Raw genomic sequence first — 27651 nt, 5'->3', positions numbered from 1 at the left:
CAGATTTCATTCTTTTATTTATTGGGTGTACAGTCTGATACCTACCCCTCCCCTCACCAGAGAGAACATCACCTCCATGAGGGCAGAGCTCTCTGACCCCTTCACAGTCTCCTCAGAGTGAAGAACATGAGGGCTGGATGAGTGAAGGAAGACCAAAGAGAGGAGGGTGGGGAGGGAGGAAGGCCTCAGGTCCATGAGTATCTCTGGCTGATCAGCCACCTCGTGGGACAAATCCATGTCAGTCTGGGAAACTGAGGCACCAAGGCACACTGTCAGGCTGTCTCAGCTACCCACCAGGAGAAGGACCCCGACACCTCCTGTTGGACAGTGGTGTGGTGATGCTCTTTTCCCTCCCCCAGGGCAGGAGGGGGGACATGCAGAGGCCTAGAAACCACAGCTCTAAGTCTCTTTATTCCAGAGGCCTGAGGATGCTATGCAGGTGACCCTGCCACCATGGGCCTGCCCTGTGTCTCTGGGTCCTCCACATCAGTCTTCAGAGATGCCCCAGTCCCCCATCATGGGGCCTAGGGAGGGCAGGGGGAGTCAGGGCCTGCCCTGGCTCCCCACCAGGGCTCTAGACAGTGTCTGGTCCCTCAGGTTGAAGCAGCAAGACCTGGTTCCCATTCCTAGAGGTACTTTGTCCTGTTGTGTGGGGGTCTAACCACCCAGATGTCGTCCACAATCTTCCCATCCTGCAAGGGACACAACCAGAGAAGTGAGCAATGCCTGAAAGCCCAGACTCAGGGACTAGGAGTTCATAACCCACCTCTGCCTCTGACTGGGCTGTGTGGCCTGGAGTAAGTTGCTAGACCTCTCTGAGCCTCCTTTAAACACCGAAGGGTAGAATAGCTGTATCTGCCTATCAGGTGTTGAGAGATACGTGGAAAGGGCTTAAAATGAAGACCAACATGCAGCAAAGACTCCGAGTGTAGGTTACTATTATTAGAGCGAGGGGTTAAGTAGTTGCTTGCCCAGTTCATGAAGTACATTACCATGTACAAGGACCCAGGTTCAAGCCTCCAGTCCCCACCTGCAGGGGGGAAGCTTCAGGAGAAGTGAAGCAGTGCTGTAGGTTGGGGTCGCTCTCTCTCTCAATTTCTCTCTGTCTTTCCCAATAAAAGAAAAAACCTATTTTGGAAGCAAATCCTCGAGACCGATAAATCTCACTTCATACCCCATTGTGGTTGCTTTCCACATGGCCTTAAGCACACATCCCCTGACTCAGCCCAACTTCCACATTCCGTGGAGCCAGGAGAACTGAACAAGAGACAGCATACACAATCACCAGCCCCAGGTGCATCATGTGGTAGTTGCTTGTCATTATAATCAATAATAATAGTAAACAGGGTCATCAGGGTCAAATTCCAGCTCTACCATCTCTTGGCTGTGCAACTATGGGGAAGTCACTTCCCTAATTCTGAACCTCAGCTCTCTCTCTCCTCTGTAAAATGACAGGAAAATCTACCTCTGCGGGCTTGTGGTGATGAAAGGGCTGCCACAGAGAATCTGGCTCTGCATTCCGGTACATGGCAGGCCCAACAAATCATAGCTATCATGATGATGCTGCTGGGATTACTATGGCAAAAATCAAGACAGGTGAGTTGTGAGTATTTGGGTCCAGGTAACCTCAAGCCAGCCTTAAGACAGACAGACAGACAGACAGACACACACACACACACACACACACACACACACACACACACGGGGGGGGAGAGAGAGAGAGAGAGAGGGAGTTTTCCTTTGATCTACCTCCAGTTACCTACTTCTTCTTGCCTGTTTCATCTAGGTAAATACCTAGAGAATATAAGCACTTCATGTACACTAAGGTACCCACTCTCCTCTGTCATCTTGTGGGGGAGGAGCTTACTGTCCTCACTTCTCACAGATATAACTGAGTTCAAAGAAGTTAGCTGGGGGGGGGGGGTGTGAGGTGGTGGTGCACCCAGTCAAGTACACACACTGCCATCCATACGGACCAGAGTTCAAGCCCCCAGTCCCTTCCTGCAGGGAAGAAGCTTCATGAGTGGTGAAGCAGTGCTGTAGGTGTCTCTCTTTCTCTCTCCTTCTCTATCTCTCCTTCCCCTCTCAATTTCTCTCTGGCCTATCAAAGAAAATAAATTAATACAGGGTCAGGTGGTGGCACATCTGATTGAATGCACATGTTACAATGTTCAAGGTTCAAGCCCCTGATCCCCACTTGCAGAAGGGAAACTCCATGAGCGATAAAGCAGTGTTGCAGGTCTCTCCCTCTATCTTCTTCCCTCCTCTTTCAATTTCTCTCTGTCTCTCCCCAATAAATAAATAAATAATACACATTTAAATGTTAAAAAAATAAATAAATAGCTAAGTAAATTGCCCAGTTGGTTAGTTGCAGAGGTAGGGTTTGAACCCAGGAATCCTAGCTCTGCCCAGCACCCACACGCTTAACCACCAGAACACCTGCCCCATCTGACCTGGTCGTCAGACACCTGCTGGATGTGGATGTGGGTGCCGTTGAGGATGTGCAGCCGCGTGTAGCCGTACTCCTTCACACGCAGGGCGCTCCAGGGCCGCGGGAAGAGGACGAAGGGGGTCAACTTCTCCTCACAGCCCTGCCAGAGAGAATCGCTCAGACCCGAGACCAGGACCTCCCAGTCCAGGGCTCTGCTGCCCCCCCCCTCCCCTGAAGACAAAATGGTGAAGACTTGGCCTTGGTGTGGCCCAGGAGGTGGTGCAGTGGATAAAGTGTTGGACTAGGAAGCATGAGGTCTCAAGTTCAATCCCTGGCATCAGTGTACCAGAGTGATACTCTGGTTCTATCTCATGTCCCCCTCCCATTAGTAAATAAATAAATATTTAATAATAATAATAGATCTGGTGGTCCAGAAGGTAGTGTAGTAGATAAGACACCAAACCTTTTTTTTTTAACTCTAGTTTTTTGTTTTGAATATTTTTTTAAATTTATTTTTTAGTTTATTGGGTAGAGACAGAAATTGAGAGGGAAAGAGGAAATAGAGAAGAGAGAAAGAGAGACACTGGTAGCACTACTTCAACACTCATGAAGTTTCCCCGCTGCAGGTGGGGATGGAGGCTTGAACCTAGGTCCTTGCATGTGGTGATGTGTGCATTCAACCAGTTGTGCCACTGCCCAGCCCCAAGGCATTAGACTTGAAAGTATGAGGCTCTAAGTTCAATCCCTGGCATCATGTGTGCCAGAGTGATGGTCTGGTTCTCTCTCCCTCTCTCATTAATATATATATATATATATATATATATATATATATATATATATATATATATATATATATATATGACCTAGCTCTCCTTAGTGCTCACAGCTGAGAGTTTTGACCCAGTCAAGAAGCTTCCTGTCTTGGACTCTTGAAAAAGTATATGGTATACTTGACAGTATACTATTGTTCACAGTAGAAGTTTCTATAAGAATCCTAGACTTGAAGTCATCCCCCCAAAAAACTTATCAGTGGTGGGGACAGTTAGATAAATTCTAGTGTAGCCATCACAAAACAGGGCCATAGAGGGAGATGGCCAAGGTGTATTGTTAAGTGGGAAAATGTAATTTGCAGAATAGAAGAAATGGAAGCAAGAATCAGCAGTGAACTGGGGCTCAAGCTCCTGGTCCCCACCTGCAGGGGGACGTTTGATGTGTGCTGAAGCATTGCTGCAGACCCCCCTCTTTTCAGGTGTCTCTCTATCTTCCTTATCTCCCTTTCCCTTTTCAATTTCTCTGTCCTATCAAACTAAAAAGATGGAGGAGAAAAAGGAGGGGGAGGAGGAAGAGAAGGAGGAGGAGGACAACGAAGATGAATCAGTAGTGGGGCAAGTTTAATGGTGAAAGGTTGAGAACTAACGGGATATTTGTCATCTCAAAGTATCTCTCCTCAAGGCATTGGTTTTTGTTGTTGTTGTTTTTTGCCTCCAGGGTTCTCGTTGGTTCTCAGTGCCTGCACTATGAATCCACTGCTCCTGGAGGCCACTTTTTTCCCTTTTTGTTGCCTCTCTTGTATTTATTGCTATTGTTGTCACTGCTGTTGTTGTCGTTGTTGGATAGGACAGAGAGAAATGGAGAGAGGAGGGGAAGACAGAGAAGGGGAGGAAAGATAGACACCTGCAGACCTGCTTCACTGCCTGTGAAGCAACACCCCCTGCAGGTGGGGAGCCGGGGGCTCCAACTGCAGGCCTTGTGCTTTGCGCCATGTGTGCTTAACCTGCTGTGCTACCCCTGGCCCCCTACACTTGCTCTTTTTAAAGGGGACACTAACAAGCATTTTGCTAATTACAAAGGAGGAAGAGTCCACCAGGTAGACGGGCAGAAGGTAGTCACTCTCTTTACCAATCCATCCAAGTGAGCTTCCTCAGTAATGAGACAGAACCACGTGCACAGAATTGGAAACCCAGGCTCACAGGAACACAAGAGCTACTACGTGACCTCAGAAGGACGCACCAAGAACACAGTATCACTCATGTGTATTCCTAACCCCAAATACTTAACTTCAGTCTATTCACGAGCACACACTAGAGCAACCCCAATTGAGGGATATTCTGCAAAACCTCACCATTTTACTCTTTAAGTGCTTCAAGGTCACAGGAAATGAAAGAGTGGGGAAATGTTTCTGATTAAAGGAAGCGAGAGAGACAAGACACTAAAATAGAACGTGATCTTAGGCTAGATCCTGAGCCAGGGGGAACATATTCTTTGCTTTGATTTAAAGGACAAGAATGGAGCCAGTGACTAGGTTTGAATGAGGTCTGTGGATTAGATGATAGTATATTATCAGTGTTAACCTCTTGACTTCCATGATTATAGTGTAGAGATGCAAGAGTGGCCTTCATTTTTAGGAAATACAGAGGGCGCAAAGGGGCCTCACCCTGCAACTTTACTCTACATTGGATCTGAAAGAAGAAACTGACTTCTGTGCCTGAGGCAGAGAAGTTCAAGTTCTGGTACCACCTTATGCCAGAACTGAACAGTGTGTTGGCCTCTCTCTCTCTCTCTCTCTCTCTTGCTCATGAAAATAAATAAATACTTTCTTCTTTTTTTTGCTTCCAGGACATTTTAAAAGGTCACCCAAGAGGCCTGACAACTGAGAATGAGACAAAGAAGATGGCCAGAATTCACTTCCTTCCCTCGACACCATTTGAATTTTTTTTTTTAATGTGGTGCCAAATTATTAAGGTAGGCTACACACAGGTACATCAGTGCCAAGCCACATCCTTGATGGAAAATTTGAATTTTCTACTTTTAGAATGAGACAGAGATAGATGAGGTAAAGAATGAGAGTGAGAGAGGGCAAAGTACTATCTGTGGAGTTACTGTTGTCCCCGTGTGGTGCCAAGGACTGAACCTATATTCCTGGGCATGCAAGGTGGATGCTTTTCCTCTGAGTCACTTCCCTGGCCATTAGTTTCAATTTTTTTTTTTTTTTTTAGTTTCAACTTTTATCAGAAGTGGCTCCTACTAATATGTAAAGTTCAGTTAAAAAAAAAAAAAGAGCTTGGGTGTGTAGATAGTATAGTGGTTATGCAAAGAGAATCCCTTGTCTGAAGCTCCAAAGTCCCATGTTCAATCCCCTGTACCAACATAAGCCAAAGCTGAGCAGTGTTCTGATTAAAAAAATAAAATAAAATAAAATAAAATAAGCCTTTAGGGGTTGGTAAAATAGCTCTCTTGGATAGTGTCCACTTTGTCATGAGTGATGCCCAGGTTTGAGCCTAGCCCCCATCACAGTGGAGGAAACTGTGGTGTCTTTCATGCTTCCTCTCTCTCACTTCCTCTCTCTGCTTCTCTGTCTCTGTCTCTATCTCTGTCTCACTCTATTGGAAAAAAAAGTCAGCTTGGAGCAGGGTGACCCAAGTGATGACAAAAAGAGAGAAAAGAGAGATAAATAAATTTAAAAAGAAGGGAAGGAAGGAAGAGAGGGAGGGAGAGAGAGAGAGAGGTTTCTCCCCTGGTGGAAGTGATAGATTCCACAGCCTTTTTTTTTTTTTTTTTTTTGCATCCAGTGTTATCCCTGGGGCTGGGTGCCTGCACTACAAATCCACAGCTCCTGGAGGTCATTTTTCCCATTCTGTTGTCCTTGTTGTTATTGTTGTTGTTACTGTTATTTTTGTTATTGCTATTGTTGTTGTTGGATAGGACTGAGAGAAATCAAGAGAGGAAGGGAAGACAGAGAAGGGGAGAGAAAGACAGACACTTGCAGACCTGCTTCACCGCCTGTGAAACGACTCCCTTGCAGGTGGGGAGATGGGATCCTTGAGTGGGTCCTTGTGCTTTGTGCCATGTGTGCTTAACCCGCTGCGCTACTGCCCCCCCCCCACATAGCCTTTTGTTTTTTGGTGGTGGTGGTGCCAAAAGCTAAGGAAGTGAGGGGACATAACATCATGGTTATGCAAAAATACTTCCATGTCCGAGGTTAGGAAATTCCAGGTTCAGTTCTCTGCACTGCTGTAAGCCAGAGCTGAGCAATGCTCTGACTAAAAAGAAAAAAAAGAAAAGAAAAGAAAAAAAAGAAGGGTAAGGAAGTGAGCACATCAGGACACAGGAGCTGACTTGAAAAACTCCCTGTGGCCCAAGTTATTTGAGTCATTTAAGCAGCGACATAAATAACAATAATAACAATAGCACTGGATGATAACCCACAGAATAAAATGAATTACCCATGAGCCCACACTGATACAAATCAATAACTAAATTACCAAAGAAACAAACAGGGCAGAGGGACACCTCTTCCTTACAGGAGGATTCTAGTGAGTAAATCTAGTGAGAAACAAAGGAAATAGAAAGAACCCACCAGAACAGTGCAGTAGTGACCGCTCAGGCAATGCCCCACTGATGAACTGGAATATTGAAAGACTAGTCTGAAGAGAAATAGGACAGTTACATGGTTGAAAAATATCTCTTTCTGTTATGTGTAGAAAGAAAAAGGACATAGATACACAGGAGACAGCTCACTTGGTAAAGCACACACTTTTTCTTGTTCAAGGAAATGGGTTCAAGCCCTCAGCCACCATATGGGAACAGCATACAAAGGGGAAGCTTCACAAGCAGGGGAGGAGTGCTGTGCTCTCTCTTCTTCTCTCTAACTTGCTGTCTCTGTCTCTCTCCATGTCTTTTTTAAAAAATTATCTTTATTTATTGGATAGAGATAGCCAGAAATTGAGAGGTCAGGGGGAGAGAGAGGGAGAGAGAGAGAGAGAGAGAGAGAGAGACACCTGCAGCCCTGCTTCACCACTTGTGAAGCTTTCCCCCTGCAGGTGTGGACCGGAGGCTTGAACCCGGGTCCTTGTGCACTGTAATGTGTGTGCTTAACCAGCTGTGCCATCACCCGGGCCTCCTCCCTCCATGTCTTTATCTAATACTGAAAGAAAAATAAGAGTCCACTGGGGAGCAGTGGAGTCATGCAGGGAAAAAAAAGAAAAGAAAGAAAAGGGAGGATAAATAGCATAATAGTTATGTGAAGACTCTCATGTCTGAGGCTCCCAAGTTTAGATTCAAACCCCACCACCACCACCCACCATAAGCTAGAGCAGTGCTATGGTAAAATAATAATAATAAAATAAAAGAGAATGTTAAAAAAAAAGTGGCCCGGGAGGTGGCACAGTGAATAAAGCATTGGACTCTCAAGCAAGAGGTCCTGTGTTTCTCCCCAGCATCACATGTATACAGTGATGCCCTGAGTTCCTCTCTCCCTCTCACTTGCTCATACATAAATAAATCTTTTTTTTTTTTTTTTTTATTTATGTCACAAGTAGCCAGGGAGGTGACTCAGCATTAGAACACTGATCATGTAAGCTTGAGGCCTCAGGTTTGATCCTCCCACATCTAACAGAGTGGCTCTCTGGCCTCTTTCTTTCCCTCCCTCCTTCTCCCCCTGCCCTTCTCCCTCTCCATCCTCCTCCCTCTCTTTCTTTCTCTCATGAATTAAACAAGACTTTTTTCTTTTAGAAGACATTGTCAGACAAACCCAGGCTAAGAGACGTTCTGAAAGCCCACTGTCTGGGAATCTTGCAAAGTAATTTTGTCTCTTTTCTTTCCTTCCTTCCTTCCTTCCTTCCTTCCTTCCTTCCTTCCTTCCTCTCTCTTTCATTGATTTAATAATGATTGACAAGATTGTAGGATAAGAGGGTTAAAATTTCATACAATTTCCACCACCAGAGTTCCATAGCCTATCACCTCCATTGGAAGCTTCCCTATTGTTTATCCCTCTAGGATGTGGAGCTAGGATTATTATGGGGACAACCCACTTTCATACCTGAGACATGGGGGGTCCCAGGTTTAACACCTGGCACCTCCATAAATCAGCTGAGTAAAGTTCTAGTCCAACAATATTAATACATTTTTAAAAATCTGATTTGAGAGCAAGGGAGATAACATAATGATTATGCAAAATGACTTGCATGCCTGAGGCACCAAAGGTCCCACCCAGGTTCAGTCCCCAGCCCCACCAGAAGCCAGAGCTGAGCAGCCCTCTGGCTCAACGAGAAAAGAAAATCGGATTTAGTTATACACTTGTTTGTTTTTGTGACTCTCGGGCCTCAGGTATGGACGACTTTACCACTTTTAGCCATTTTACAATCAGAGAGAGGAAGAGACAACACAATACCAGAGCTTCCCCTAGCACTGTGGCACTCCCATATGGCTCCAGGGTTTGAACCTGCCCTCGTGCCTGTGCCCTACCTGGTCAACTATTTCCCCGCCCCAGAACCTGTGACCCTGAACAAGTTGTTTTACAATCCAAGCCTCAGCTTCCACATCTGTACAATGGGCACATCACCACCAGGAGGTCCTGCTCTCCAGGTAAGTCAGGGGCTAGTGAAAAGGTCACTGCCCTCGCTGTAGTGACTCTGCCTTCAGAAAACAGCGAGAGGAGAGAAGCCAGAGACTCTTCTGGCCAGCTCACCGCAGATCCGGTGATGATGTGCACAGGGCCTCGGGGATTGGTGTAGGGCTTCTCCTGGCTGCCATTGAAAACCTGGGAAAGGGAAGGAGTCAGGCTAGAAGGGGTAGAGGTAGGAGGAGAGGTGGAAGGAGGGGAGGTGGAGGGGGGTGTGAGAGGAGGGGGCGGGGCTGACAGGGTTCTTCTGACTCCGCCTCCTCAGCTTCACCTTGTAGTTGTAGATTGGCCACAGTCGTTCATAGGAATGCTCGTGAGCCCACAGCTGCAGGTCGACCCCTGAGACAGAGCAAGGGGGCAGGGGAAGCTGAGGCCTCCGGAGTGGGGAGAGATTGGGGGGGGGGGCAGGGCTGTGTATCCAAGGCTCGCTCACTCACAGTGTTTTATTAATTTATTATTCTTCATTTTAGATAGAAACAGTGAGTAATTGAGATAGACGGAGGAGATAAAGACCTGCAGCATTGCTTCTCCAGTCGTGACGTTTTCCCCCTGCAGGTGGAGACTAGGGACTTGAACCTGGGTCCTTGTGCACTGTAATGTGTGCGCTCAACTGGGTGCACCACCACCTGGTCCTTACTTTGAATTTATTGCCACCAGAGTTATCACTGGGGCTCAGTGTCTGCATAACACATTGTCCACACTTTCTTTTTTTCTTTCTCTCTTTGCTTCTTTCTTTCTTTCTTTCTTTCTTTCAAGAGGACAGAGAGAAATTGAGAGAGGAGGGAAAAACAGAGAAGGAGAGAAAGAGGGAGAAAGAGAAACACCTGCAGCCCTACTTCACCACTTGTGAAACTTCTTTGTGGGGTCCAGGGGCTTGAACCTGGATCCTAGTGCATGGTACTGTGTTCATGCAGCTGGGTGCACCACTTACCATATTTGTAGAAAAGATCTTCCAGTCCGAAGAGCTTGCCTGGGAGACCTTTGCGAACCTGGGCGGGAGGAGCAAGCATGTGGGTGAGAGATGATTCGGCTGAGCCCGCCGCCCCCCAGTCCTCCCGTCACACACCTGGCTCTCAGTCCCCCGCTTCCAAGGAGGGGGCCCCCTCACCTTGCTTTCATGCCAGGTGCAGTCATCCAAATCCAGATTGGAGCAGTACATGGGCCGGTGGCCCATGGTGATGATCCAGGGCCGGGTGGCACGGTTCTTGTTGGCTTTCTAGAGAGAAGGTTCCAGATTGAGGGGGCAGTGGGCAGGGAGAGGTAGGGGGCCCAGGGGGCTAAAGTCAGCCTCCATCTGGGTTACCTGGAGGTCATTCTCCAGCCAGTGAAACTGTCTCTCTACCAGCTGGCGCCCATAGTGGAGGTAGAAGTAGACCTCGGTGGAGAAGGAGATTATGTGGGCTGGGCCCACATCCCAGCTGCGGAGGAAGGACAAGACAGGACTCAGGGAGAGGGTCTCCTATCCTTCAGGGCTTCCCAGGAAGCCAATGCCCCGGCTCCCAGGGGTTACCTGTACCACAGGCCCTCTGTGTCCCCTGGCATGTTGAAGCGGGCCTTGTAGTTGGAGAAGTTGCTGAGGAAAAGGAAATGAAAGGGTGTAGGTGGGAGCTCTGGGGCTGTTCCTGCCCCACTGCCCTCTGTTCACTCATTGTGTGGCTCCCAGCCCATCTCTTCTTTCCCCACATCTCCTACCTCTCCCCTTTTTCCTTATTGCTATTTGTTTATTTGCCACCACGGTTATTTTATTGTTGGGGCTCAGTGCTCACTTACCACTCCTGGTGGCTGTTTTTTCCCTTCTTGTTTTTAATTTGATAGGACAGAGAGAAATTGAGAGAGGAGGGAGAGTAGGAGAAAGAAAGCAATACTTGTAGACCTGCCTCACCGGCTGTGAAGCTTCCCCCTGCAGATGGGGGCCAGGGGCTTGAACACAGGTCCTTGAGCATGACAAGGTGTTCAGTTCAGCAGGTAAGCTACCTATCCCCTGCCGAATGATTTGGGATTGGCTGGATAAAGCAGGTCAACAAGACTCTCTCTCTCCCTCTCTCTCTCCCCTCTGGATTTCTGTTTCTATCCAGTAAATAAAATAAAATAAAATGAAAATTAAATGACCACACCAGTGGTTGTGCTGGCAGCAAGCCTCAATGATAACCCTGGTGGCAAAATAATAATAATAATAATAATAATAATGGATTCGGGAGCCAGGTGGTGGCGCAGAGGGTTAAACGCACAAGGTGCGAAGCACAAGAACCAGCATAAGGATCCTGGTTCGAGCCCCTGGCTCCCCACCTGCAGGGGAGTCGCTTCACAGGTGGTGAAGCAGGTCTGCAGGTGTCTTTCTCTCCCCTTCTCTGTCTCCCCTCCTCTCCTGATCTCTCTCTGATCTATCCGACAAGGACAACAACAATAACATCAACAATGATGATAAACAACAAGGGCAACAAAAGGGAAAAAATAAAAAATAAAATTATAAAAAATAATAATAATGGATTCAACTATGGTTTACCCACTCCCTTGCTCTCCCCTTCCTAACAAATGACAAGTAACCAAACACATAAAGGACACAGGTAGACACTAAGGACACAGTGTTTCCACTCATCCCAGTCACGCAAAGCCTGCTGCCTGCCCTTACTAGCGTTCTTCGTGATTCCCAGGACACGTCATGTATGGCAGGTTGGCAGCCACGGGTTCAATGAGCCGCATGAACTTGTCCCCAACACGTCCATTGTCTTGATCCATGTTGTAGGCAAAGTCTCCTTGGGGGTGGGGAGAGAGAGGACCCAGACTTGAGACGCCCAATGGTGTCTGAGAGGGTTGTGCAAACACCAGGTTCCTAACCATCAGCGTACTGCTACCTCTACCTCACACCCATGCACTTAGAGCTATTTCCAAGATGGCTGGTCCACGAAACCCTCCCTCTACACCACCTGCACCTCTGATCACACCAGCCCTTGGCTCTAACCTCCTGTGTTCCCCCATAACAACCCCATATCAAGACTGACATAGTCCAGCAGCCTGGGAGATGGCACAGCGGCTAGAACAATGCACTTGGAAGCATGAGGTCTTGAGCTCAGTCCCTGGCACTGCATGTGCCAGAGTGATGCTCCGGTTCTCTCCATTTATCTCTCTTTCAAAATGAACCTTTGGAGCTCAGACTCAGGTTCAAGCCCCCAGTCACCACATGGGAGCACGTGCACAGGGGAAGCTTCATGAGCAATAATGTATATATACTCTCTCTCATCCTCTGTCTTAAGGAAAAAAAGTCCATCTTGTAGACACAAAGTCCAGTGAAAACCCTGAAGACACATAGCTATATCTATATAGACACAGATATATTTGTATATCTACCTATCTCTCTAGATCTAGACATCTGTCCATATCTATCTATATATCAATCTATCTATCTATCTATCTATCTACCTATCTTCTTTAAAAAAGGAAGACCAGGGCTGGAGAGATAGCATAATGGTGATTATGCTGTCAAAGGAGACTTTCATGCTGGAGGCACCAGAGGTCCCAAGTTCAATTCCAAGCACCACCATAAGCCAGAGCTGAGCAATGCTCTGGTGAAAATAAAATAAAACAAGTAATAAATAGAAGACCAGCCTACTAGCACAGTCTAAGGCCAGGAAGGCTCAGTGGTCCATCTATGCTCCCTGAGTGATGCTCTGGGTTTGATCCTTGGCACCACTTAAGAAGAGTGAGATTGGGCATATAGCATTCCACGGATGATACAGCATAGCAGTGTTTGCTCTTGCTCTCTCATTCTCCAAGAGGAAAAAAAAAATTTTTTTTTCGATTTGAGCCCCTGACTCCCCACCTGCAGGGGAATCACTTCACAAGTGATGAAGCAGGTCTGCAGGTGTCTATCTTTCCCCCTTTCTGTTTTCCCCTCCCCTCTCCATTTCTCTCTGTCCAATCCAACAATGACAACATCAATAACAACAACAATACTAACTACAACAATAGAAAAACAACAAGGGCAACAAAAGGGAATAAATAAATATTTTTTAAAAATACTTTTTTTTTTTTAATGGGCCTGGCTTAGTCCTAATGGTGAAGCCTGAGTTCACTGCCAAGCAGTGTCAAGGGATTTAGTCAGGGTGTGGTCCTGTGGCTCCTGGATTAGTCTCAGTGCCCAGGGGGAAGAGCACAGAGGAGAAACCCAGTGCACAGGGCTCCAGAGTGGAAGCTGGGAGGTGAGCCTCGCTGGTGTGGTTAAGTCCCATTTTTACCTCCCACTCCCAGTCCTGGCAGCCCAGCCCCCGACCTCCAGGTGCACCCGCGACCAGAGCTCACCCACATGGAGAACAGCGTCGTACATGCCCTGCTGGGTGTCTCTGCGCAGCCTCGGGAGGGCCTTAGGGTTATCGGCCCCCAGGTCCCCAAACACCACCAGACGGGGGCTCCAGTGGGGTCCACTCTTCAGGGCCCTAAAGCGGAAACGGCGGCTCCAGCCCTGACGACTGCCACAGCGGTAAACTAAGGGGGAGAGTAGAGTCACCGTGAGGACTGAGGAGACAGATACAAGAAGACCCGGGGCAGGTGGTGGAGCACCTGGTTAAGTGCACAAAGACCCGGGTTCAAGCTCCTGGACCCCACCTGCAGGGGGAAAGCTTCACAAGTGGTGAACCAGGGCTGCAGGTGTCTCTGTCTCTCTCCCCTCTCAGTTTCTCTCTGTCTCTATCCAAAAACAAACAAACCACAAAACTCTCCTGCCTGAGACTCAGAGGTCTCAGATTCAAGATTACTAAGCGGTGGTCTGGCCTCTCTTTCTTGTGTATCTATAGTTCATTAAAAATAAAGAAATAAAATAAGGCAGGCGGTGGCACACTCGGTTGAGTGCACATGCTATAATGTGCAAGGACCTGGGTTCAAGCCCCCCATTCCCCATCTGCAGAGGGGGAGGCGTCAAGAGAGGTGAAACAATGCTGTAGGCGTTTCTCTCTATTTCTCCCTTCCATTTTCCCTCTTCCCTTTTGATTATCTATGTCTCTATCCAATAAATAAATCAATTAATTAAAAATAAGAATAAATGAATACAATATTAAAGATTACTGTGAGTTGGGGAGGCTGCAAATGGAAGGAAGGAAGGGAGGGCGGGAGGAAAGAAGGGAGGAATGGAGGAAGGGAGGGAAGACCAAGTAGTGGTGCACCTAGTTGAGTGCACTCATTACAGTGTGCAAGGATCAGGGTTCAAGCCCCCAGTCTCTACCTGCATGGAGGAAGCTTAAAGAGAAGTGAAACAGTGCTGCAGGTGTCTCTTTGTCTCATTAAAAAAATTAATATTTATTTATTTTCCCTTTTGTTGCCCTTGTTTTTTATTGTTGTTGTAGTTATTATTGTTGTTGTTATTGATGTCGTTGTTGCATAGGGAAGAGAGAAATGGAAAGAGGAGGGGAAGACAGAGAGGGGGAGAGAAAGACACCTGAAGATCTGCTTCACTGCTTGTGAAGCGACTCCCCTGCAGGTAGGGAGCCGGGGGTTCCAACCGGGATCCTTACTCCAGTCCTTACACTTCACGCCATGTGCGCTTAACCCGCTGTGTTCCTTGTCTCTCGCTCACTTTTTAATTCCCTCCCTTTCTCTCTTCCCCTTCCTTATCCATATCTGTCTCTATCCTAAATAAGTCAATAAAATTGAAAGAGAGAAAAAGAAAAGAAGGAAGAGAGAGATATGGAGATTTTCCTGAGCTGGAAAGACCCCTGGAGGCCTCCCTCACTCCACCCCCCTTCAGAAGGTGAGCCGTGTGGCCATGCCCCTCTGTCTGCCAGGCCCCCTCACCTCCCACCTCCCACCATTCCCCTGTGACAAACTCACCATACTGGGCCCCGGGCAGTAGCCCCCTCAGTGTAACCCGGTGCATGTAGAGCTTCCGCTGCAGAACGCCCCCATCCACAAAGGTGCTGGTGGGGCCCAGGGCCCGGAAGGGCAGGGGCCCCGAAGGGTGCAGCCCGAACTGCACTTCTGAGAGGGCGGGGACCCATGTGGTCCAGGTGACAGTCATGGAACCAGGTTCATCTGCGTTCAGGAAAATGAACAGAAGGAAGCTAGGTGGTGGGGGTTGGAGGGGGAGGGGGAGCGAGGGGCAGTAGCTACAAAGCAGTGGAGGTGTTGAGCACTTAGCAAAGGAAGTAGGTGCTGGAGTTGCCCAGATTCAGTCCCATCTCAGCTGTTTCCAAGCTGTGCCTTCCTGGGGTGAGTCACTTCACCTCCCTGAGCCTTAATGCGCTCTCTTCTTTCTGTTTCTTTCTAAAATGTTTTTATTTTTATCTTTATTCATTGGGTAGAGACAGCCAGGTATTGATAGGAAGGGGGAATTAGAGAGGGAGATCGACAGAGAGATACCTGCAGCACTGCTTCACCACTTGCAAAGCTTTCCCCCTGCAGGTGGGGACTGGGACCTCAAACTGGCTCTTTGTGCCTCATAACATACATGCTCACCCAGGTGCACCACTACTTGGCCCCTCTGTTTCTTTTTAAAATTTTTTTATTTTATTTTAATGAGAGAGATTAGAGCACTGCTCAGCTGTGGCTGATGGTGGTTCTGGGAATTGAACTTGGGACCTTTGGTGCCTCAGGCATGAAAATCTTTTTGCAGAACCATTATGCTATCTCCTCAGCCCTCCTTCCTTCCATTCCCTTCCCTGCTCCTTCCTTCCTTCTTCCCTCCCTTTCTCCCATCCTTCCTCCCTCCATTCCTTCCTCTTTCTTATTACTTACATGTAAGAGGCCGGAGCACCACTTCTCCATTTATGATATTTCGTTTGTGTTTGTCTTTCTTGTCCTTATGCAGAGTTAGGAATTGAACTCAAAGCATGTGCTCTTCTGTAGAGTCACTTCCCATGAACTTACATTCCTTTTTTTTTTTTTTTTTTTTTTTCTGACAGGGCTTTGCCGGGGCTCTACCTGCATGATCCCACCACTTCCAGCAGACTTTCTCTTTTTTCCCCAAACAGAAGGTGAGAGACAGTAAGGAAGAAAGAGTCAAAGAAAGGAAAGAAAGAAAAAAATAAAAAACCCAACACAGTAGCGCCTCGCCCCTCTCAACGCTTCCCTTCTGCATGGTACTCACACATGGTGGCTGAGGGTTTGAATCCAGATCCTCGCACATGGCAGATTATGTTCTCTACTGGGTGAGCTAGCCCCTGGCCAGAACCTCAATTTTTAAAATCTTGGAAATGGCATGATAATACTATCTGCCTTCTAGTGATATTTGAAAGTTTAGCTGAATCAATATAAGGAAAGTTGGGGGCTGGGAGATGGCCCACCCGGTAGAGTACATACTTTATCAAGATGGAGGACCTGGACTTGAGTCTCTGGCCACAACATGGAAGCACCATTCAAAAGGCAGATTTTGAGGGTGGGGGTAATGCAGTGATGTCTCTTCCTCTCTACCCCCACCCCTCCAAAAAAAAAAAAAAAGAAAGAAAAAGAAGAAAAGGTCTATCAGGAAGAACAGTATGATGCAAGCATGAACCACTGGCTTGAAAAATAAATAAATGCATAAGTAAATAAATAAATATTAAAAATAAGGGACATAGTCCATGAAAGAGTACCTAGTGCAGTTCTGCATCACTTAATGACCTTTCAGTCATTAGCAGACCAAGGACAGTAGGTCCCAGAGCCTGGACGTGCAGTAAGGACACCATAGAAGCCACGATGGTGTGTGTACAAGCACGACAGACACATTTCTCAGAAGTGTGTCCCCATCATTAGGCAATGCCCGACTGGAGAGTTGGGGTTCTAGGACTGAATGGGTACTCTTGCTATTATGCTGTTTTTGTCGTCTCCAGAGCTTCACCAGTCCAGGCTAACTTTTTCAGGCAGAAAGAGAGAGAGATGGAGAAAAAGGCAGAGGTAGAGACAGACAGCAGAGCACTGAAGTTTCCTCCAGTGTGGTGGAGGCTGGGCTCTGACTTGAGTCACACACGGCAAAGCCGGCACACTATCCAAGTGAGCTATTTTGCTGGCCTGGGTACTGCTATAGTAGTATTATCATATAACAAGTATTATATAACAATAATATCACTGTTGTTGTTATTATTAGACAGAGACAGAGAGGTAGGGAGGCAGAAAGCCAGAGAAAGAGTGGAAGAGAACATGACACCCAAGTTTCCTCCAGTGTGGTGAGGGCTGGGCTTGAACCTGGGTCACACACATGGCTAAACAGTTACACTAGCCAAGTGAGCTATTTTACTGGCCCAGGTACTGTTCTTCTCCCCCCTTCCCCCCCTACCCCCAGCACTGCTCAACTCTGCCTTATAGTGTTGGTGGGGATTGAACTTGGGACTTTGGCGCTTCAGGCAAGAAAGGCTTTTTGCATAACCATTATGCTATCCCCTCAGCACTCCCCTACCCACAGGTACTGTTATAACAACAATAATAATTGCTATTATTACTAGAGACAAAGCGCATGAGAAGCAGAGGGGCAGAGAGAGACACCACAGTACCAAAGTTTCCTTCAACATGGTGAGGTCCAGGCTCACACCTCGGTGCTAGGCATGACAAAGCAGACTCACTCGCCAAGTAAGCTCTTCTGCCGGCCCAGGGAACTATTAGTAATACCAGTCTTCCCTTGTGAGCAGGCTTCATGCCAGACACTTTAATACATGATGTTGTTTAAGGGTTGTAAACTCAGATGTCTCCAGGCCAGCGAGGATGTGTAAACAGGGACAAGTGCCAGCAGCCCGGAGGAAGGAAGGCGATGACAGGGAACTGGGGGGTGCATGGGAAACTGCAGACTCCAAGCCACCTGAGAGGTCTTCATCCCTGTGTACACACACACACACACACACACACACACACACACACACTCTCCCCCCCACAACCCCCCCCCCCCCCAGGCTCTGGTGACAGCTGCCAAGCAAGAAACAGGCCCGGTGCTACCACATCTGTCGACTTCTAGAATCATTCTTGAAGCAGTAGCTTTTCTCTCCTGGGAGCATATACATATAGAGCGATGGATCCAGACTTCTGAGTGATAATTCCAAATCTTTAAATGTTAGCAACCAAATGGAGGCTTTTTAAAAATATCCCATGGTGTGGTGTGATGCTGAGAGCCAGGAAGGCTCTTCCTCTAGCAGTGGGGAAAAAAAAAAAAAAATCTGTGACCAAGTCACAGGACTGGTTGTGATGGCAGCAAAGGACCCCAGTGGAGTGGCTTTATAAACCACCTGACCCACAGACAAGGGGCCAGTGTGCGGCTGGTCCAGAGTTAGAGAGGACGGGCCCCAGGAGCTGACATGAAATGACACTCAGGACATACTGTTTACAAAGGTCGAGCACACGGAAGTCTCTGCAGTCAGCTGCTATGCACTTAAGAGGGTGCAAGAGAATGCATGGGTCTAGCTTTTTTGGTACAAAAGGATCACAGGATGGGCGGCTCACCTGGGAGACCTTGACCTGAGGCTTAACCCCAGGCCCTTGCACATGACAACATGTACACTCAACTGGGTGCGTCACCACCCAGCCCCCTTCAAGGTGTTTACTATATATACAGATACAGAAATACAATGCGTGGGGCCAGGAAGCTAGTCAGCATTGATTCATTGAGCTTTCAGGCCTGAGCTCCCACAGGTCACAGGTTGAATCCCCTATCCCCTACCCCCTACTCTACCTCCTCTAAAGCTGAGCTACTCTCTAGTCAGGGACTCTCTCTCTCTCTCTCTCTCTCTCTCTCTCTCTCTCTCTCTCTCACACACACACACACACACACACTAAAAGACTGGTCTTTAAATATAGATGTCTGTATATCAACACACACGCATCACCTACCTCTGTTTGCAAGAGAGTTTAGAAGCAATCACACCTCAGTAAGAGATGGGCAAAGCTGGTGCTCAGATCTTAGTTACTAAATAATGATTCTCCCATGAGAAAAACCAGGGCTCCTTGGAGATCTGAGCTAACCAGAGATGAAAATGGGATGAGTCATGGCCAGAAGTAAGGAAGTGCTCAAAAATGATGTGGGTTTGGGCTGAGGAATAGTTCATTGTGTTAGAGCACAGAATATATATATCTGAGGCCCCAAAAGTCCCAGGTTCAATCCCCAGCATCATAATGAGCACTTGAACAGTGCTTTCATGTCTCTTCTCTCGAAGAAGGAGGAGGAAGAGAAGGAGAAATAGACTGGAGAAGAGACACTATTCTAGCACAACAAACTTTCATGCCTGAGGTACTGAAGGCCCCAGGCTTGGTCTCTGACACCACCAAAAGCCAGAGCTGAGCAGTGCTCTGGTGAAAGAAAGAAAGAAAGAGAGAGAGAGAGAGAGAGAGAGAGAGAGAAAGAAAGAAAGAAAGAAAGAAAGAAAGAAAGAAAGAAAAATAAAGAAAAGAAAATCCATTAAAACCAAGTCCAGAAGCTGGGGATATAGCATAATATTTATGCAAAAAGACTTTCATGCTGAAGTAGCAAGGGTCCCAAGTTCAATCCTCAATACCACCATAAGTCAGAGCTGAGTAGTGCTCTGTTAAGAAAAAAAATGAATAAGCAAACAAAACAAACCAACAAAAAAGGCCAAATCCACAGCAATCTAAATCACACAACAGATAATGGTAGCATTGAATTTTTTAAGCCATAGCATAAAACAAGTATCTGTTGAGTCATGCCCATATGCATAAATAGTTGTATAAATAAATGGGAGAGGGCAGCTCTTCCTAATAGTAAAATTTTCACTTAAATGAAAGAGAGAATTAGAAACTTTAAAAACCTCAGTAAGGCGACAGCTGCACTAATTTTCGCAGGCAAGATCCAGCTGCAGACGTTAAAATTAGTGGGTGAAAGTTTCAGGGGAAACATGTTTTGCATAGCTTCAGGGAATCACTCTAGACACATTTACTAACTACAAAGGGAAGAATAAAAACTTCAGTCAGAGAGACCTGGGAGATGTAGCTCAGAGGTTAACATGTTGGATTCATAAGCATGAGGCCCCAAGTTTGATTCCTGGCATCACATGTGCCAGAGTGATACTCTGGTTCTTTTTTCATTAATAAACAAACAGATTTTTAGAAAAGAATTAAAAAAATTAAAAACCTATGGCAGGGGAGCTGGGTAAAGGCACACCTGGTTGAGTGCACACATAATAGTGCTCAAGGACCTGGGTTCAAGCCCCCTGTCCCCACCTGCAGGAGTGGTTAAACAGTGCTGCAGCTGTCTTCTCTTTCTCTCTCTTTCTCACTCCTCCCTCTCTTTCTAACTCTATCATAATTTAAAAAATAAACTAATTTAAAAAAAACTTATGATGGAAAAACCCAGTTGGTACTAAGTTAACCCAATAGTGAGGGTCGCCACCACCAATGAGAGCATGAAGGACCTCTGATCCCAGGTACTGAGAAGGGCACATCATATCTGCTTAATTACAGTCATGAGGTAATGTTAGACAAACCCAAAAGGTGGAATTAACCCTTCAGTACTCCAAAATGTCAGCATGAAAGACATGGTATTATGGTAATGCAAAAGATTTTCACGCCTGAAGCACCAAAGGTCTCCGGTTCAACTCTCTGCACCACCATAAGCCAGAGTTAAGCAGAGCTCAAGTGAAAAAGAAGGAGAAGCAGAGGGAGAAGAGGAGGGGAGAGGAGCAAAGGTGAGAACCAGGCAGTGGTGCACAAGAACTGCACGAGTGGTGAAGTAGTGCTGCAGGGGTCTTTCTTACTTCTTCTCTATTTATCTTTCTCAATTTCTCTGTCTCTATCCAGTAAAATAAAAATAAGTGTTTTAAAAGAAATATGCATTTTTTAAAAGTAAGAAAAGAAAAAGGTAAGACAAGGGAAGGGCGGATTTGGGGGCAGGGTAGCATAATGGTTATGCAAAAAGATTCTCATACCTGAGGTTCCAATAAATATCCCACGTTCAGTCCCCTGCACCACCATAAGTCAGAATTGAGCAGCGCTCTGGTGGGGAGAAAGAAAGGAGGAAAAAAAGAAAGAGAGAAAGGGAGGAAGGAAGGAAGGATAGAAGGAAGAAAGGAAAAGGCAGACCAGGCAGTGGCACACCTGGTTAAGCACACACACTACAATGTGCAAGGACCCCCAGGTTCAAGCCCCTGGTCCCCATCTGTAAGGGGAAAGCTGCACGAGTGGTGAAATAGAGCTGCAGGCATCTCCATGTCTCTCTCCCTCTCTACTTCCCCCTCACCTCTCAATTTCTCTGTCTCTACCCAATAATAAATAAAAATTTAAAAACAGAGAAAGAAAGAAAAAAGAAACAGAAAGACAATGGAAAACTGAGAATCTGACAGACTGAAGGAGACTAAGGAACACAACACTGAAAGGTCCTGCAATGGATTCCAGACAGAAAAAGTACATTAGTGGGAAAACTGGTGAAATTGAACTAAAGTCCACAGTTCAGTTGCTAGAGAGGCAGCAGTGTTAATGTCCTGGCTTTCATCACTGCAACATGGTTAGTGCAAGATGTTGACACTAGAAGAAACTAGGTAAGGATGACATAGGAGTTCTGGTATATTTATTTTTCCCTTAATGTTCAGCTAAATCGAAAACCAGTACTGGGCTAGGGATATAGTTGAGTGACAGGGTACAAGCTTCACATGTAAGGGGCCCTGGGTTCAATCCCCAGGAGCAGATAAAATACAAATAAATTAGTAAGAAATTTTAAGTTTTAGGACCAAAATATCAGAAGGCTGTGGAGATAGCTTAATGTTTTATATACCCAAGGCCCCAGAGCAGCAAGTTTGAATCCTGGCACCATCATATGCCACAACTGAATGGTGTTCTCATCTCTCTCATAAATAAACAATTTTTTTCTGTTCTCACTGGGGAGTTATTGTTCCAGGATAGAAAGATAAAGGCTAGGGAGACAGCTTAAAGGTTATGGAAAAGACTTTCATGCCTGAGGCTCTAAGGTCTCAGGTTCATTCCCTAGCACTGCCATAAACCAGAGCTGAACAGTGCTCAGGTTTTTCTCTTTATCTCTCTCTCCCCATATATATGAAATATGGAAAGATAAAGAGACCTAGAAAGACAGATAAATACCATAACACTGAAGTTTCCCTCCATTTGGTAGGGATTGGGCTCAAATCTGGGTTATGCCCATGACAAAGCAGTACACACACACACACACACACACACACACACACACACACACACACACACACACACTCACACCATATATATGTGTATGTTCTGGGCTCCCATCCTAATTCCAGATAACATGACCAGGGCTTAGACCGTTCATCTCTCGGAACCTCAGGTTACTCTTATGAAATGGGAATGACAATAGTATCTATGGTCCAACAGGCAGTCAGCTGAATTAACCAGGTAAAGTAATCAATAATAATAAGAAAGAAATTATTTATTTTGATTATTGCATGGGTCAAACAAAGGCCAACAGTGAGTTCCACTAGATCTGAAGTAGGTCTATTGTCATTTCATTTTACAAATGCCTCCAGGCCGAGTGTCTTGGCTAAGTGAACTTAACCAGCAAATGACAAAAGCCAGCTCACTTATGCAGGTTCAGATTCCTCCATATAGCTAACCCTGAAGAAATGGTCTTTACAAGTGCCAAGGACCCAAACAGCAAGAAAAGACTAAGGAACCAGAAAGGAAGGGAGAAGGCAATGCAGTGCAATGTGGGACTGTGTGTGGAGGCAGGGAAGGTGGGGGGATGGCTTCCTGGAATAGAATCAAAACATTGGTAGCTTAACACATGCAGTCCGTATCATGTCCATTCCACTTAGTACTCTGCCTCCAAGGCTAACTTCTCAGCTTTGACCAGGGGACCTTGGATACATAACAGGCTAACAGTAGGGGAAGCTCAAGGGTAACTAGGAATGCTGTACACCAGTCTTTGCCACTCTTCAATAACTTTTACATTATTTCCAAATAAAAAAAGCTAGGACGGGGAGACAGCACAAGTGACAACACACCAAACATGCATGTCTGAGGCCCTGAGGTCCCAGGTTCAACCTCAGCACCACCATCAGCCTGAGGTGAGTAGTGCTCCGCTCACTCTTTCTCCTTGGTTGAAAAGCAAATAAACCAAGGTGGGGAAATCACTGTTTTGCCATGTGTGTGATCCAGGTTCGAGCATTGTCCCCTATCATATTGAAGGAAGCGTCAGTACTGTGGCCTCTCTCTCTCTCTCCCCTTCACAAACATATATGCATTTGTGTAAATATATAAACAAGACTCTAAGTTAAAAAAATAATTAGTGAGAGGGAAGGAAGAGGAGGAAGAAACAGAGAGAAGAAAAAGAGGAAGAAAAAGAAAGAAACAACTGTTCTGTGTTTAGATAACAAAAAAACAATAGTCCCAATGAATGGGCTTTCAGAAAAGTCATGGCGTATTTTTCTCTGTCGATGCAAAAAAAAGTGTCATGTCTTTTCTGACAGCCTAATATTTGAAACATTCTAAAATCCTCCCTCCTGTTTCAAGCAAATCCAGTCCGTTCTCCATATACAACACCTAAAGCAAATACATCAAAGCAGACTGCACCAGATTAGAGGAGCCTACCTGTCTCCTTGCCACTAAGTCAGACATTAAAAACATAAACCAGGAGCCAGGCTGTGGCACATCTGGTTAAGCACACACATTGTAGTGAGCAAGGACCCAGGTTCAAGCCCCTGGTCCCCACCTGCAGGGGGAAAGCTTCACGAGTGGTGACACAGGGCTACAGTTATCTCTCCCCTCACCCCTCTCAATTTCTGTCTCTATCCAATAATAAATAAATATAATACTTAAAAAGGCATAGACCATCAGAAGAGAAAACACAAGTAGAACCTGAACTGGAATTGGCATAGTGCACCAAAGTAAAAGACTCTGAGGTGAGTGGGGGGGGGGGGGGGAGAAAACAGATCCAAGAAGGATGACAGAGGACCTAGTGGGGGTTGTATTGTTATATGGAAAACTGAGAAATATTTTGCATATACAAACTATTCTATTTACTGTCGAATGTAAAACATTAATTCCCAATAAAGAAATTTTAAAAAAAGAGAGAGAGAAAAAAAGACATAAACCAATGGTACTCTTCCTACTAAGCTGCTTTGCTTTTGTAAAACATAGTTGTTTTTTTCTCTGTGAGACAAGTCATTTTCCCTAATACGAAATGGGTTTTGTCATTGTTAACTTTATATGGTGACACGTATTTTTAAAGCCTCCACTTTTTCATTTCTAGTAGGGCCAATATGAATGGCCAGGACTTTGATGAACACTCTTGGAGATTCTCAATAATTTTCAGTGGGGCAAAAGAGTCTGGGGACCAAAACAAATAATTTAAAATAAACGAGTGACACAACTGCATGTCAAATTCCACGTTCCCCCTTTCTGGGTCGCATCTCCAAGAAGTTAGGTTAATCTTACTTATCCCACTTTTCAGAAGAAGAGGCCAAAACCATAGAAGTTAAATCTGGGTGCAATAGAGCCCAAGGTCTAAACACACCAGGGCCCTGCCCCCTGCAGATCAAAGCTCTGAATGCAGCCTGGTGGGGAGGAAACCACAGTTCCGTCATCACACCTTCAGGGTTTCTTCCATGACTGATGTAGAGCTTAGTGTGTACTAAGGTCAGGTCCTGGGGACATGCCTTCCAGTATCACCTGAACAAGGACCTTAGCAGACCCCTTTGGAAAGCTCTGGGCTCCTCACAGTCACACTTCCCCACTACCTATAACCCCATTTCCCAGAGGCAGCTCCACTGAGACTCAGAAAGCACACCTGTGGGGCTGAATGATGGTGCATCCATTAGCACATACACATTGCAAATGTGCAAGGACCCAGGTTCAAGCCCCAGGTCCCCACCTAGAGGGGAGAAAACTTCACTTGTGGTGAAGCAGGGCTGCAGGTGTCTTACTTCCTCTTCCTCTTCCTCTCCCTCCCCTCCCTCTCTCTTTCCCTGTGTTCCCCTTCCCTGTCAAGTTCTCTCTGTCTCTATGCAAAATTAATAAATAAAATAAAAAGAAATAGGAAACGGGTGATGGCATACATGTCAAAATGTGCAAGGACCTGGGTTCAAGCCTCTGGCTCCTACCTCTGGGGGAAAGCTTTGTGAGTGGTGAAGCAGGGCTCCAGGTGTCTCTCTGTCTCTGTCTCTCTCTCTGTCTCCCCCTACCCTCTCAATTTCTGACTGTCTCTATCCAATAATAATAATAATAAAAATCACCTCAGCATGGTGGCATTTCCAAAGCCCTTCCATGGAAGCCTTGGCTGGAAATACTAGGGGAGGGAAGGGGAGGAGAAGAGAGAGGAGGGAAAAAGAGGGGAGGGGAGTGTGGGGTCACAGACACTTACCTGGGTAGGACAGGTGGATTTGTTCTGGATCAGCCTTGGGAGCCTCTGGGGCCCCCTGAATTTCCAGGGAGCAAAAGAAGAGCAGACAGCAGGCAGACCAGCAGGGATGAAAGGGGTGCATGGTAGCGGGGGAGTGTGGGGGGATGGAAGGGGAGAGGTCTGGAACCGGTGCGATCCCTTTCCTCAAATGGGCAGCAGGAAGGCAAGGACTGGGAGGACAGTCCTTTCCTCCCTAGAGAGATGGGGGTTGGTCACACAGTGTCCAGGAAGGGAGGTCTTCGGAGGAGGGCTGGTTGACTGGAGAGCAAATAGGAGTAATGAACAGCGAGGCAGACAGCCCATGGAGTCAGTCACAGCATTCCTGCTCGCCTCATCGCCCCATTGCACAGACTCAGCCTGTCTGCTGAGTCAGCCGCAGGGTTAGGCGGTGAGAAGGGCACCAGAAGCTGGAACACCATGCGCCTCAGCCCTCACCTGGAGGGTGGGGGTCATGCTAGTGATTTTGGGTGGAGTGGGGGTGAGAGTGCCTTGACAACGCCACCCCTCCCCAGACTTCCACCCAGACTGGGACAACCCCATTTTATTTTACCTTATTCCCTAAATCTCTACCATCCCTCCTTGTCCTTGGGGATCTCTGTCTCTCTGTCTCTCCCCTCCATCCTCAAACATCCACATCCAAAAAGCTGTGTGAATCTTATCCCACTCTTCAGAAGAAGAGGCTGAGACCAGAGAGGTTAAGTCACTTGCTGGGGGACACAGAGCAGGGAAGGAGCAAAGCTGGGGATTCAAACCCCAGGGTAGGGAGGGTGTCTGGGTGCAGTGGGTGGAGAGCCCAAGGTCTTGACACACCAGGGCCCCACCTCCTGCTCTAGGCTCTGAAGGCAGCCTGAGATTGGGGCAACCCCAGTTTCTTCTACCTGATTCCCTCCATCTCTACCACCCCTCTCTGCTGTCAGGGGTCTCTCTCTCTCTTTCTCTCTCTCTCTCTCTCCTTCATCCCCAACCCCAATCCCCCACTTCTTCCTCAGAAGCTCCAGAATTCTCTCCAACCTGGAACTTCCGGGCACCCCCTTCTCCAACATTCTCTTCTACTTTTACTGACACCCCCCCATATCCCAGTCCCATCCCTACCTGGCTCACTGCTGTGTCCCCTGACTTTGCACCTGCTTCCTCCATCCTCTCCCATCCCAATTCCATTTGGGTTCCAGAACCCAAAGCCCTGCTGGGACACATCAGGGTGAGAGCTGGGATGGGTACCCCTGGCCCCGGCATGACCCCTCCAGCTTACCCTCGGGGACGCCAGCTGCCGCACGCGTTTCGGCCTGGCACAGTGGTGGCGGTATTTATGAGTTTGCAGGAGCCCAGGCCTCCTCGCCGCCCACGGCTGTCCCAGTCCCGGATGAGCAGGCCTCTTGGAGGTGACGGGCTCCCCAGACAGCCAGGGCCCCGGGTCCCACAGGTCCGGCCGGTCCTGGGAGCCCCACACCCACCCGTCCACCCCCCAGGGGCGGAGCATGGGAAGGGGGACCAGCAGCAGTCACCACCTCCAAGCAGGCCTCCAAGTGTGCGTGCTGGGGCAGGTAGGCTGGGCTGCACTGGGTCCCGGAGATCCCCAAACCGCACCTGCTACCGGTTCCCACCTCAGATCCAGCTGGATCCACACGTGCCTGGCCCAGTGCCAGAGACCCAGGGGATTCCCCCAGCCCTTCTGTGCTCCGCCTTTTCCAAATTCTGCCCAGGGTTCCTCCTGACACCTCCACGCTCCAGCCAACCCTCCACGCCCACCCATCTTCCCTGCCTCAGGATGCAAACTAAATCCACAGATGGCAGTGCCTCTTCTGGCTTCTGTCTGTCTTGTGTGTCCTCTTGCATAATGGAGGAGGTAGCAGCACCAACACCTGGGCTGTGAGAGCATTAGAAGAACTGGCTCCTAATTCCCAGCACCATCATAAAACAGCCGTGCAAGTGTTCTGGCCTTAAAAAAAAAAAAAAAAAAAGTTGGCTCCAGTTTGTTCCCCCCCATATACTTAAAAAAACAAACATTTATTTATTTTTCTTTCTTTCTAACAGAGACAGAGAAATAGAAGGGAGAACAAAGAGAAAAACAAGAGTGAGGGAGACACCTGTAGCATTGCTCCACTGCTCCTGAAGCCCCCCCTACCCCTATGGGTGGGTACTAGGGGCTTGAACCTGGGTCCTCACACATGGTGATATGTGTGATCTACCAGATGTGCCATAGCCTGGCTCCTACTTTTTCTTTTTCTTTTTCTTTTTTTTTCTTTTATTTATTTATTCCCTTTTGTTGCCCTTGTTGTTTTATTGTTGTAGTTATTACTGTTGTTGTCATCATTGTTGGATAGGACAGAGAGAAACGGAGAGAGGAGGGGAAGACAGAGAGGAGGAGAGAAAGATAGACACCTGCAGACCTGCTTCACCGCCTGTGAAGCGACTCCCCTGCAGGTGGGGAGCTGGGGTTCGAACCGGGATCCTTATGCCGGTCCTTGTGCTTTGCGCCACCTGCGCTTAACCCGCTGTGCTACAGCCCGACTCCCGGCTCCTACTTTTTCTTTAAGATTTACTTTA

At 47.1% G+C, this 27651-nt stretch overlaps 1 protein-coding gene across 6 annotated transcripts; it reads right to left on the bottom strand.

Annotated features, from left to right (window-relative positions):
• ACP7 (acid phosphatase 7, tartrate resistant (putative)) lies at positions 1–26705 on the bottom strand. Of its 6 annotated transcripts, none has more exons than XM_060185890.1 (13): positions 26357–26705; positions 25069–25542; positions 14649–14849; positions 13128–13310; positions 11461–11584; positions 10342–10404; positions 10135–10249; positions 9940–10047; positions 9763–9820; positions 9103–9170; positions 8898–8969; positions 2454–2591; positions 1–692 (listed from the first exon to the last, which is right to left on the bottom strand). In XM_060185890.1, the coding sequence occupies exons 2-13, from the start codon at positions 25187–25189 to the stop codon at positions 627–629; spliced, it is 1317 nt and encodes a 438-aa protein (XP_060041873.1). In that variant the 5' UTR covers positions 25190–25542; positions 26357–26705; the 3' UTR covers positions 1–626. The 6 variants fall into 6 exon arrangements, with proteins under 6 accessions (XP_060041873.1, XP_060041874.1, XP_007524084.2 ...); XM_060185891.1 differs by having other exon boundaries at positions 25069–25365; XM_007524022.2 differs by having other exon boundaries at positions 25069–25357.
• Between the last annotated feature and the right edge of the window lie 946 nt (positions 26706–27651).

This window comes from Erinaceus europaeus, chromosome 2 (genome assembly GCF_950295315.1).
Source record: "Erinaceus europaeus chromosome 2, mEriEur2.1, whole genome shotgun sequence".
Classification (NCBI taxonomy): domain Eukaryota; kingdom Metazoa; phylum Chordata; class Mammalia; order Eulipotyphla; family Erinaceidae; genus Erinaceus; species Erinaceus europaeus.
This window is presented reverse-complemented; position numbering and strand designations above follow the sequence as displayed.

What these genes read in the sequence shown, in the direction of transcription:
- ACP7 (XM_060185890.1), bottom strand. Translation starts at nt 25,189, where the DNA reads ATGCACCCCTTTCATCCCTGCTGGTCTGCCTGCTGTCTGCTCTTCTTT. An exon ending in ACTGCCCGGGGCCCAGTATG is followed by an intron (nt 13,311 to 14,648) that starts GTGAGTTTGTCA and finishes TCTCCCCCTTAG; the next exon opens with TTTACCGCTGTGGCAGTCGT. An exon ending in CGACGCTGTTCTCCATGTGG is followed by an intron (nt 11,585 to 13,127) that starts GTGAGCTCTGGT and finishes CCCACCCCCAAG; the next exon opens with GAGACTTTGCCTACAACATG.